Here is an 11,175-nt window from a genome sequence, read left to right on the forward strand (position 1 = left end):
CATGTGGTAGAGTAGAGTTGGGTTGCTGTCAATATTTGTCGCGGACTTTGGGTCATCAAACAATGTCACGTGATGAGACTGACTTGTTTACTTCTTTCACACTTCAGCTAGCCAGAGTTATGCATAATACAAACATAGTACCTAAGACATGGCTTACTCCAAGAACTGGTTGGTTGGCGCTGTCCTCCTGACGACACTTGCATTGGCAGTGACAAACGTACCACAAAGTTCCAATGTCAAATCCGACAAACTTATTTGGATTAAGTTTTTAGTGACAGTGAACGATACATGGGACCCAAAAGGGTAAGAAATTATCATAATGGACTCTGCATAAGACGAGATAGAAACGCCCCTTTTACATGTAGCAAACCATATCTCAGACAACTTTCGCAGATCGAGTGGTTGAAATGATTTGACGGTGACCTCGAGTGAACTAATCGTGTTTTTAATTGTCATTACTCAGATTCAGATTTAATTTATTACCAGACGCTTGACGTTGTGTTAAATTATAATTCACTGTCGTGCACACATACGTCACTGTCGTGCACACACACACACACGGCACTGTCATGCGCACATACGTCACTGTCATGTACACACACGTGTCCCCAAATGTACTTTAGCAATAAGAACTATCCACATATCAAACAACAATCAATATATACCCTCATACAGTAAATGACGAAGTTGATATTTCATGGAACTCCATCTTCTTCGAATACTGCATATGTATGTGTACGCCCCCCATCCAAGGGTTTCTGTAGTGTTGGGACACATGGGACCCAGGAACTGTGTGACAAACAAAACAAAACAAATAAATAAACACTCTATCAAATAAATGACAAATGAACAAGCAAACGAACGACAACTATAGGGACAAATAAACTAATAAAATAAACCAGCAAATAAACAGATACTCGTGGGGGTATACTAGATATGTCTTTTGTACCCATCACTATACAAAAACAAAAAACATATATTGTATACTCCCACGAGTATCTGTTTATTTGCTGGGTTATTTAATTATTTTATTTGTCCCTATACTTGTTCGTTTGCTTGTTCATTTGTCATTTATTTGATAGTTTATTTATTTGTTTTGTTTTGTTTTGTTTTGTTTTGTTTTGTTTTGTTTTGTTTTGTTTTGTTTTGTTTTGTTTTGTTTGTTTTGTTTTGTTTGTCACACGGTTCCTGGGTCCCCTGTGGTTGGGACGGATACTGAGAACGAAACAAGATCCACCATTTATGTAGACAATGTTGTCAATCATTACCATGTACAATTTATGTATTTGTCAGATGTATTGACACAGTGAAAACCAAGGAATTGATCCCTGATAAGAAATACAACCAATCAGACCCCATTCGTGTTGGTCAGTGTGACTCTGGACCTTTGACATACACGGTAACCACGGCAACAAACAGTGATACACATTTATTCGTATGTATGATTCCATCCATTTATTCCTGTTTAGTAAAATACACATTTATTGAATGTGATTAGGTAGCTAGGTAGGGGAGAGAGGTGGATGTATGTATGTATGTATGTATGTATGTATGTATGTATGTATGTATGTATGTATGTATGTATGTATGTATGTATGTATGTATGTATGTATGTATGTATGTATGTATGTGTGTGTGTGTGTGTGTGTATGTATGTATGTATGTATGTATGTATGTATGTATGTATGTATGTATGTATGTATGTATGTATTTGTGTGTGTGTATGTATGTATGTATGTATGTATGTGTGTGTGTGTGTGTGTGTGTGTGTGTGTGTGTGTGTGTGTGTGTGTGTGTTGGGTTTCCCCAGCTTTCCCCAACCCCCAAAATTATTATGATATCAATATAGGCTAATCAGTAATATCCAGAGTTCGTTTTCGTTAAAACATAATAATGAAATAAGTATGTAACTGCGTTGTTTATTGTTATTGATGATACATTTCACATATACGAAATGTTAATTAGACTGCATTAACGTTGTAAGATATCTATGGTCTGTCTAGCTCAGTCAAGATATACCAAATCATATCATTTCTATCGTGTTATTTCCACTACAGAATGTTAATTTGATATTCTACTCCTCTGTCATCGAAGATGCTTCTCCTCCAACATGTCAGATTGCTTGGAACGGAACTTACCTGACACCGACCAAACCAGGCAGCTACCAGTCTCTCCTACCGGGCTGTTTTGTCGAGGATTCTCGTGAAGGCTATCATATGACTTACTATTGGTTTCATATATTAGACTGGATGTGGGGTTAAAATCATCTACATCTGCTAATAAGCACTGCTTCCCTTCAGATAAATTGTTCATGAACATTTAGTAAGATGTACTGTTAGACATCATTTTTTACTACAGGCTGTAGCGTGCAATACTATACTATTTACATTGATTTGTTGGAGTAATGATTTTCAACAGTGAGGAACAAGATCTATTTTGGATTGTATGTTAATTTGCTTCAGATGACGTGTAATGAGATCACGAATGTAAATGAGATGGACATGTTTGATTATTAGGAGAACTATGGGTCACGTGTCATGTGAATGATAACCTTCACCAATGAAATCTAACGGTTTTTCGTTGTTTATCATGGGTTGTACACTCTAGGCATTCTGTTATAGAAATCGTTGTTGGCCTCAACTTAGAGCGTTACATTCTGTAAGGGCACCCTCTATACATTTACCTATTTGTTTACTATATCTTTATATAATAAATATCAGTCGTTGTTTTCCTCATTTGGTGATATTTGTTATGTATTAATTGTTTCAAGTTGTAAAATGTATAATTATTTTAAATATATTTTGTTTGCTAAACCCGATAATTCATGTGTGGTGACCTTTTTCATGTGTACATCATTAACATACTATGTAAAAAGTCAATCATACGTCATCAGTAAAGGGAATTCGTAACTTTCTAGCATATGTAGATATATTTGCTTGTATACGAATAATGTAGCTACGAATAAACATACTATACTGCAACTACGTGGACTTTTTTAAATATTAATTTACAATATGGAGTCAGTACAGTGACTGATATCATGTACCATTGTTCTTTTTCGTATTACAAACATGTATAAAACATGGTATGCATCCACTTATAATACAACAAGATTACGTACCCCTGTGGTTATTAGATGGGGATATACAGTCAGTGCAGTGACTGATATCCTGTATCATTGTTTCTATTCGTATTATAAAACATGGTATGCATCCACTTATAATACAACAAGATTACGTACCCCTGTGGTCATTAGATGGGGATATACAGTCAGTGCAGTGACTGATATCATGTATCATTGTTTCTATTCGTATTATAAAACATGGTATGCATCCACTTATAATACGACAAGATTACGTACCCCTGTGGTCATTAGATGGGGATATACAGTCAGTGCAGTGACTGATATCATGTATCATTGTTCCTATTCGTATTATAAAACATGGTATGCATCCACTTATAATACGACAAGATTACGTGCCCCTGTGGTCATTAGATGGGGATATACAGTCAGTGCAGTGACTGATATCATGTATCATTGTTTCTATTCGTATTATAAAACATGGTATGCATCCACTTATAATACGACAAGATTACGTACCCCTGTGGTCATTAGATGGGGATATACAGTCAGTGCAGTGACTGATATCATGTATCATTGTTCCTATTCGTATTATAAAACATGGTATGCATCCACTTATAATACGACAAGATTACGTGCCCCTGTGGTCATTAGATGGGGATATACAGTCAGTGCAGTGACTGATATCATGTATCATTGTTCCTATTCGTATTATAAAACATGGTATGTGTACACTTATAAATACAACAAGATTACGTGCCCCTGTGGTCATTAGATGGGGATATACAGTCAGTGCAGTGACTGATATCATGTATCATTGTTCCTATTCGTATTATAAAACATGGTATGCATCCACTTATAATACGACAAGATTACGTGCCCCTGTGGTCATTAGATGGGGATATACAGTCAGTGCAGTGACTGATATCATGTATCATTGTTCCTATTCGTATTATAAAACATGGTATGTGTACACTTATAAATACAACAAGATTACGTGCCCCTGTGGTCATTAGATGGGGATATACAGTCAGTGCAGTGACTGATATCATGTATCATTGTTCCGCTATTCGTATTATAAAACATGGTATGCATCCACTTATAATACAACAAGATTACGTACCCCTGTGGTCATTAGATGGCGATATACAGTCAGTGCAGTGACTTACTAGATGTTTGCAACCAGTACCCTGTGTATGTATGTATTGTGTAAGAGGTATATAGACGAAACATTACAGCAGGTAGCTTGACCTGAACATTACAGCAGGTAGCTTGACCTGAACAAGGGACATATGACGTCAAGAGGTGAACCCCAGAAGTGATCATCTACGACTGTTAATAATTACTAATTAGAGAACATAATGTTCGAGTTGAAGAAAAACAAGTGAATGCTTATCAAACCAGAATTTATCTCAAATTAGTTATTCAACTTTTGCCCATGCCTATGTTTCGGCAACATAGTAGAGATAAAAAAAACGTAAACTGGTCAGTATTATTATTCCAACCATGGATGTATATCACTAATATATCCATGCTCCAACATAGGAAGGATGAGTCTTTTATAATTTCAGGTTTACTTCGAGGTATATTTTATTGTTTCTTTATTTCTTTATATCAGACCATCAGGATGTCCCATAAAAATATAAAACATACAAATACAAGACAAAATAATTATTAAACAAGCAACGATCTTGTACTGTTTATGACAATCCTATAATTTCTCCAAACGTTAGAAAGAAAGTACGTATCCGAATCAATATCCATTACCTGAGTGTTATGGGTTTAATAAATGGTAACTGTATATAATTAAATGTATTACATGTAAATGGGGTGATATTGACTGATAAAGTGTCCCGGTTGATAGTGTCATCACTATCAGGCTAGAATACATCTAGCGAGGGTTGCCTAGGAACGATCGTTGCATTACGTGTCTGTCATTATGTATTCATATTCGTAATCCTCCGCCGCATTGTGTACATGGTGTATGGGCTTTTGGGGTTAAGTCACGTGATAAATCGGTAATACTTCCCGCTCACAATGCATATGTAACGTTTCCATTACATGAATGAGTCAACAGCTGTTAGTACGTACGTAGAGTGTTGGCCAAACTATAACTGGTAAGTGAGTAAAGTAATTAAGTAAGTATGCTAAGTAAGTATCAATCGTAGTAGAGGCACAATGAACATATATATGTATTGTGTTTTGTCAAACATGTTATGAAGATTTAGGAAGTCCACATAACAACTACAGTGTCTCGGGTACACCACCACGCACCACGGATGTACCCATGATGTAAAAATGCAGGTCCCATTATCATCGTCTGAATCAACATTGAGTTAGGTCACAGTGGATCGTGGGCTATGATTTTTTTTCAAGCAGGGAGAAACTTCTACATTCTGAGTCTATATACACACACTTTCCAAGATCCTTTCCTAACTGAAATACATATACATATCGTAAATATGGCCTTGCACACAACGATATAGACAAACACAAACTCTACCATCACCAGTCGTCGTGTGCGTGTCACCTTGCCTCAGGGTCAAGGTCGTTACATTACGCAGTATCGCGGTCGTCACAGGTGACCGGATCATGTACTATACCGGTATATGTAGTAATGAGAAATATCACATACTACACTACATTGTACTGTAGTTGAGGTGGTGGCCAGGGTAAATTAGCAGAATTACATTCGTTGGACTATTTTACGTTGATATCAGTTATGCCGACACCGGCATTAAATTGGGGTGTGGTGTGTATAGTCCAGACTATGGTGTGTAAAACCGTGAGTTATACTTCCATGCTAAAACCAAAACCTCGCATGAATGGCATAGTAGCAATTGGTCATACACACGTTTAACCATAGACAGTGGTTTCCCTCCATTGTCAATGGTTTAACCTATCGTAAGCAAGTGGTCAAAGCCACGGACAAGAAATTAGTGAAGGGTCTATGTATTTATTGTTGCAGCTAGCCATGGACAGGGCACTTTGTGTACTACAGAAGATGGCAGGTGTAATGTACAGAACTAACTTTTTGGATAGAAGTCAATGATTAAATTCCGGTGTACTCGAAACTCTCTACCAATTAGCAACCTCCTCTAAAACAACATTAAACATGTTTCAGTTCAATGAAGGCAAAGCTATCTAAGTAGTTGATTTTAACTAAGTTAAAGTTCTGGCGTAAAAATTGTTCTTTTATACATCTCAGAATTTGTTTTCTCTGCTTGGAATATGATTACTTCAAAACTAATTCACGACTAGTCACTAAAGTCCAGATTATACAGACAAATGCAAATATAATTTGAATTGTTGTAGACTTAATTGCTGTAAATGAGATAGTCATTTCATTCTAAACTATATAATTGATTTATTAAGATTGTTGTTGGGACCATGAGTTGTATGGCTTCTTTATGATTACTGTTCATTACTTCGCTATAACAATAAATACATCCCATGGACTCACAAACACTTTATTTTATTGCACTTCACTGAACTACTACTTACACACGGGTAATGTATGTAACGATATGTTGCTCATTCTAGAGTTCGTTCACACACACACACACACACACACACACACACACACACACACACACACACACAAATATATATACACTACTACGACTACTACTACTACTACTACTACTACTACTACTACTACTACTACTACTACTACTACTACTACTACTACTACTGTCAACTAATTATTTAAGTTAATAAAACCATTTAAATTTCAAGAATTGTAGTTTCAATAATAATATCTGTTTGCATCTATTGTCCACAATACAGGGGGTATTGTATTAGATTTACAAGGAACAAGCAAGGTATCACAGTATGGAAGTAGAGAAGTTTAACACACTACGTCTAATCACATACCTGTCACCAAGTATCCCAATAGAACTATTTCAGACAATACTCTATTACTTAGAAGAGAAACTTAACAAGGAAGCATACTTGATCTATGAAAGTCGATGGTCAGGTCCGTGTCCTGATAGAGTTGACCCGTTTACAAGCAATGAAGCTGATATTGGTAAGTGTTTAGTTAACCATTGCACCTTACAGTAAAATGGCGTGGCAAATCACAAGCAAGTACTTGTCTGTGGGTTCGCAAAAGTAACGATATTTACAAATCCTTAAAAAAAATATTAATGGATTATAGTTGTTGAGAACAAGCACGGTTTGTCAATTTTAAGATCTGTAATGTCTGATTTGGATTCAAGGAGGAAATATTAGAACGGTCTTTGTTTTGAAACTACAAATATTTAATGGGGGAGTTTCAAATATGTAAATATGTGAAATTGTGATACCCAATAGAAAGGACTATATAACCAAAAAAGGGTTATGATTTTAGATACCCTTTTTTCTAATCGTTCATTTACTTGTAAGTCTGAAATCAGATTTGTTTTTAGCACAATCCAATGGTCGTAAAACTTGACGGCACTGTCCAAAACGTACCGCAAAGAGGCAGCGGAAAACAAGTTCCGGTTGCGATGCGTCAAACCGACTTGCATGCACCAAACTGAGTATGACTCGTCAATTCAAAATCTTCATAGAATATTGTTGGGAAAAAATCATTCTCATTAGATCCATATATTGATAACTAATGATAGTTCAAGACCAAACTTCAGATTAATATGTATTATTATATCAACTATTGAAAGCTTATTTTGGACACTGAACTGTGCTATGTTTTTCATTTTTATTCAAGAAGACCTCGACCTCCTTTAGTATAGGAGATATATGATAAAAGAATACTGATAAAAAAATATTTGTCTAGTTATGAGAAACAAACAGGTGCATGTGAATATATTGCATCATTGACCCTACACGTAGGGTCTATGGTTGCACTGTCCCTACTACTGTTATCACCTTTCTATTGCCATGTAGTTTTCATCGGACGTCCATAGAGTAAATTGAATGAACAAACATAGATTGTTTAATTGCCTTGTCATGTGGTGTATATCTTTACACATAACAACCTCTATAATGGGAGGGGTGTTAATTGTATCCAAATCATTTCATCACCTAGTGATAACAATAGAATGATTTCAAAGCAACATTCCTGTTATGTTGAGTTGTGAATTCAAGAAACGGGCAGTGCTTTCATAATTAGTCCCAGATATTTTACTAGTTTCGTTCACTTTTTATCTTTAAAAAATCCACCAAAATTAACACGAAATGGTTGAATCGTGACTAGCTGAATTACCTATACTTGATGACCATATGTAAACACTCGTGGAAGAGGAATGGATCATTTACTCGTTTGTCAAAATATTATAAATATCTAGGATGCTGAAAGGTTTCGATCACTTTCAAGGCATACGTACATAGTTTGATAAAAGCAACATCAAAAATAAGTAAAACGATCTTTATCCTTCAATATTTCATTTACAGGGTTTATGTGTAGTCCACCTTTAATGAAATTACTCCACGATACAAAAGCACCAGTCGAATTATTACCTGCAGCACCAGTCTACATGCATCCCCGAGCACAGGGTAGACCAGTCTATTTCTCAGATGTCATTATACACAAAGATAACAAGTATGTATGTTAAATATAATTTATTTTATTTTTCAAAAACAGATAGTTTACTCGCAACATGTCAACTTTGATTAAACTAAAGGGTAGAAAGTATGCACATAAATAATCTTCGGCGTAAGTGGTTGATAACAGGTGAGATTGGGGATTACTTCTACACCACCCGATCTATCACGTGACACTTTGGAATGATTGGGGATTACTTCTACACCACCCGATCTATCACGTGACACTTTGGAATGATTGGGATTACTTCTACACCACCCGATCTATCACGTGACACTTTAGAATGATATCAACTTGACATATCCTCAGATCTCTGTCATCTTGGAAGTCAGCCTTGTATTAACTTGAACTCAATTTTACCAACTTTTCCTGGGATCTAATTTTCCAATACCGTTCTTCCAAACGTATTTTACAACCGAGAAAGTGAAGATTAATGCTCCGATATTAGACATCAACCGTTTGATACTAATAAGTCTCAGTTCCTATATCACATGACCCCTGATACTTAATCTTTTCCAGGGAACGTTTTAAAGATTTTATAAACTTGAGGGGAAGTAAATGGGCGTACAATGACATTGTTTCTCTCAGCGGTTGCTACTCAACTCTCAGAATGCTGAAGAAGATGGGCGAAAGTACCAGTTTCTTTGGCGAAGTTGTACAATCTGGTAAGTTAGGATGTATACTACTAGTTCACCAGTTAATCAATGCTCTTTTTGTATCACCATAACTTCGGCATAAGGCCTAATAAAAAGGTTGTTTGCTTCCCCAACCCAACCTAGTTTTTTGCGCCGACCTTAAACTTTTTTTACGTATTCGAGATAAAAAAAATTGCGAAAATCGTGAAGTCTCGCAAGAAATATGGGATGCGTAAACTGACATTAACTTTAAAAGACAATGTAAAACTTTTCTTCCAATCTGTAATGGCTGTACATCTGATGAGAAGAAACCAATAACACAGAGACCATATGGAAAACAACGGAAAACATACTACTGGACACTCACATATGGAAACAAAATTAGAGATATTAAAATAAAAAATATATCAACCCCCCCCCCCCCACCTATTCTAAAATTGAATGTAATCGGAACCACACATTTTTTACGCTTAATCCTAAAATACTGATCTGTTAAAGGTTTAGTTCAGATTAGGATTAAAATCTAGGTTGTTTGGCAGAGCTATAGCTAAGCTAGAACAAAACAAAATATCCATGGCTACATTGATGCAATAACATAACACCAATGTCAGAATCTTTGTTTGAAACGCTATGCTGCACTGAAATATCTCAACCACAGTATATATACACTTAGGGTATAGAAAACATTGCAAACACTTCCTTACTGTCATCGAACGGTTAAAATCAATTTAAACTTAAAGAAGTACTTGTCACTAACAGTTATGTCACGTTACTAATACTAATAACGTTACCAATGTTACCTTATTATACAGGGGCACACGTGAATTCCATTAAACTTGTGTTAGACGGTACAGTGGACTGTGCAACCATTGACAGTAACTGTCTAGCATATCAAATGAAACTGAACCCAACGATAGAAGACAATATACATATCGTAAATTCTATTGGCCCCCTTCCAGTCCAACCAATAGGTATCAATTCACGATTGCCAGGTGAGTTTCGCCCTCTGTAGAGACGTTAGAAGAAGCGTGTTGTCTATAATTATAAAACAAATAATTCCAGATAATGGCATCACAACAGTCGTCCAACTTGACAGTCTAGCACCCCCCCCCCCTCCGCCTTTTGCCCAGTGGCCCTAAATGTATTCATTGTGAAATGTATTCGTGTGACAATTTCTAGAAGAAACACAATTACGTTGTACAGTTGCAACACGAGCAGTCTGACTCACTGTCTATCATTCTACTACATTTAACCCGTTAGAGAGGTATATAGATTGTCATCTCTGTCTGCAAGTAATCTATTTTGTTTTCTTTGTATTTCAGATAAAATGAAGCAGGAAATAGCCAATGCGTTGCTAACAATGCATTCAGATTCCAAATGGGGACCTGAACTCAATAAATGTCTTGTTTCAAAGTTTGTTGAGGTTAGCCTCAGTGATTACAGGGTTGAGGACGAACTAAGAAATGAAGTGAATGGCTTCATACCACACAACGTTTGTCGTTGATTTAAATGCCGTTCTACTATATTTATAGTCTGTAAGGTACGCCGTGACGGGGCGCCCTCACACATCGGCCGACCCCTCAGGTCGGTGAGGGCGGAACGTCACGACGTATCTTACAGTCTACTATAGTTACGACTTGCAGTAATCAGACTCTGAATAGATGAATCTATATACTAGTACTACATATATATTTACAAAATGACGTGGAATTTGGGTACACAATATGTTCGATGATTGTTGACGTTACAATTTTGATACACGTCATAGTATATTTGAATTTTGATATATATAGTATGTAGTATATTTGAAGATACAGAGTGAATATCGCTTTTAAAATAACTATCACTATTACTGAACTTCCTTCTTGTCCGATTCTCAAGTTTGCAAATCTGAGAATGTCAGATTATTTGAG

General features: G+C 36.1%; 2 protein-coding genes across 4 annotated transcripts in view; both read left to right on the forward strand.

Moving 5' to 3' along the window:
- The first annotated feature begins 116 nt into the window (after positions 1–116).
- LOC144449539 (uncharacterized) lies at positions 117–2,825 on the forward strand. 2 transcript variants are annotated; one of them, XM_078140083.1, is made up of 3 exons: positions 117–303; positions 1,294–1,435; positions 2,058–2,825. In XM_078140083.1, the coding sequence occupies exons 1-3, from the start codon at positions 149–151 to the stop codon at positions 2,259–2,261; spliced, it is 501 nt and encodes a 166-aa protein (XP_077996209.1). In that variant the 5' UTR covers positions 117–148; the 3' UTR covers positions 2,262–2,825. The 2 variants fall into 2 exon arrangements, with proteins under 2 accessions (XP_077996209.1, XP_077996210.1); XM_078140084.1 differs by having other exon boundaries at positions 1,294–1,399.
- A 2,297-nt stretch (positions 2,826–5,122) lies between these two features.
- LOC144449497 (uncharacterized) overlaps positions 5,123–11,175 on the forward strand; it is a 6,281-nt gene continuing 228 nt past the window's right edge. Inside the window, exons 1-6 of one of the 2 annotated variants that reach the window (XM_078140042.1) lie at positions 5,123–5,199; positions 6,872–7,112; positions 8,477–8,624; positions 9,147–9,292; positions 10,075–10,254; positions 10,585–11,175. The exon at positions 10,585–11,175 is cut by the window's right edge and continues 228 nt beyond it. In XM_078140042.1, coding sequence (XP_077996168.1) covers positions 6,917–7,112; positions 8,477–8,624; positions 9,147–9,292; positions 10,075–10,254; positions 10,585–10,766 — 852 coding nt within the window. In that variant the 5' untranslated portion in view covers positions 5,123–5,199; positions 6,872–6,916 and the 3' untranslated portion in view covers positions 10,767–11,175. Of the gene's footprint in view, positions 5,234–6,871; positions 7,113–8,476; positions 8,625–9,146; positions 9,293–10,074; positions 10,255–10,584 lie in introns of both variants that reach the window. The other variant, XM_078140041.1, reaches the window with a different exon arrangement.

Source organism: Glandiceps talaboti, chromosome 18 (genome assembly GCF_964340395.1).
Source record: "Glandiceps talaboti chromosome 18, keGlaTala1.1, whole genome shotgun sequence".
NCBI lineage: Eukaryota > Metazoa > Hemichordata > Enteropneusta > Spengelidae > Glandiceps > Glandiceps talaboti.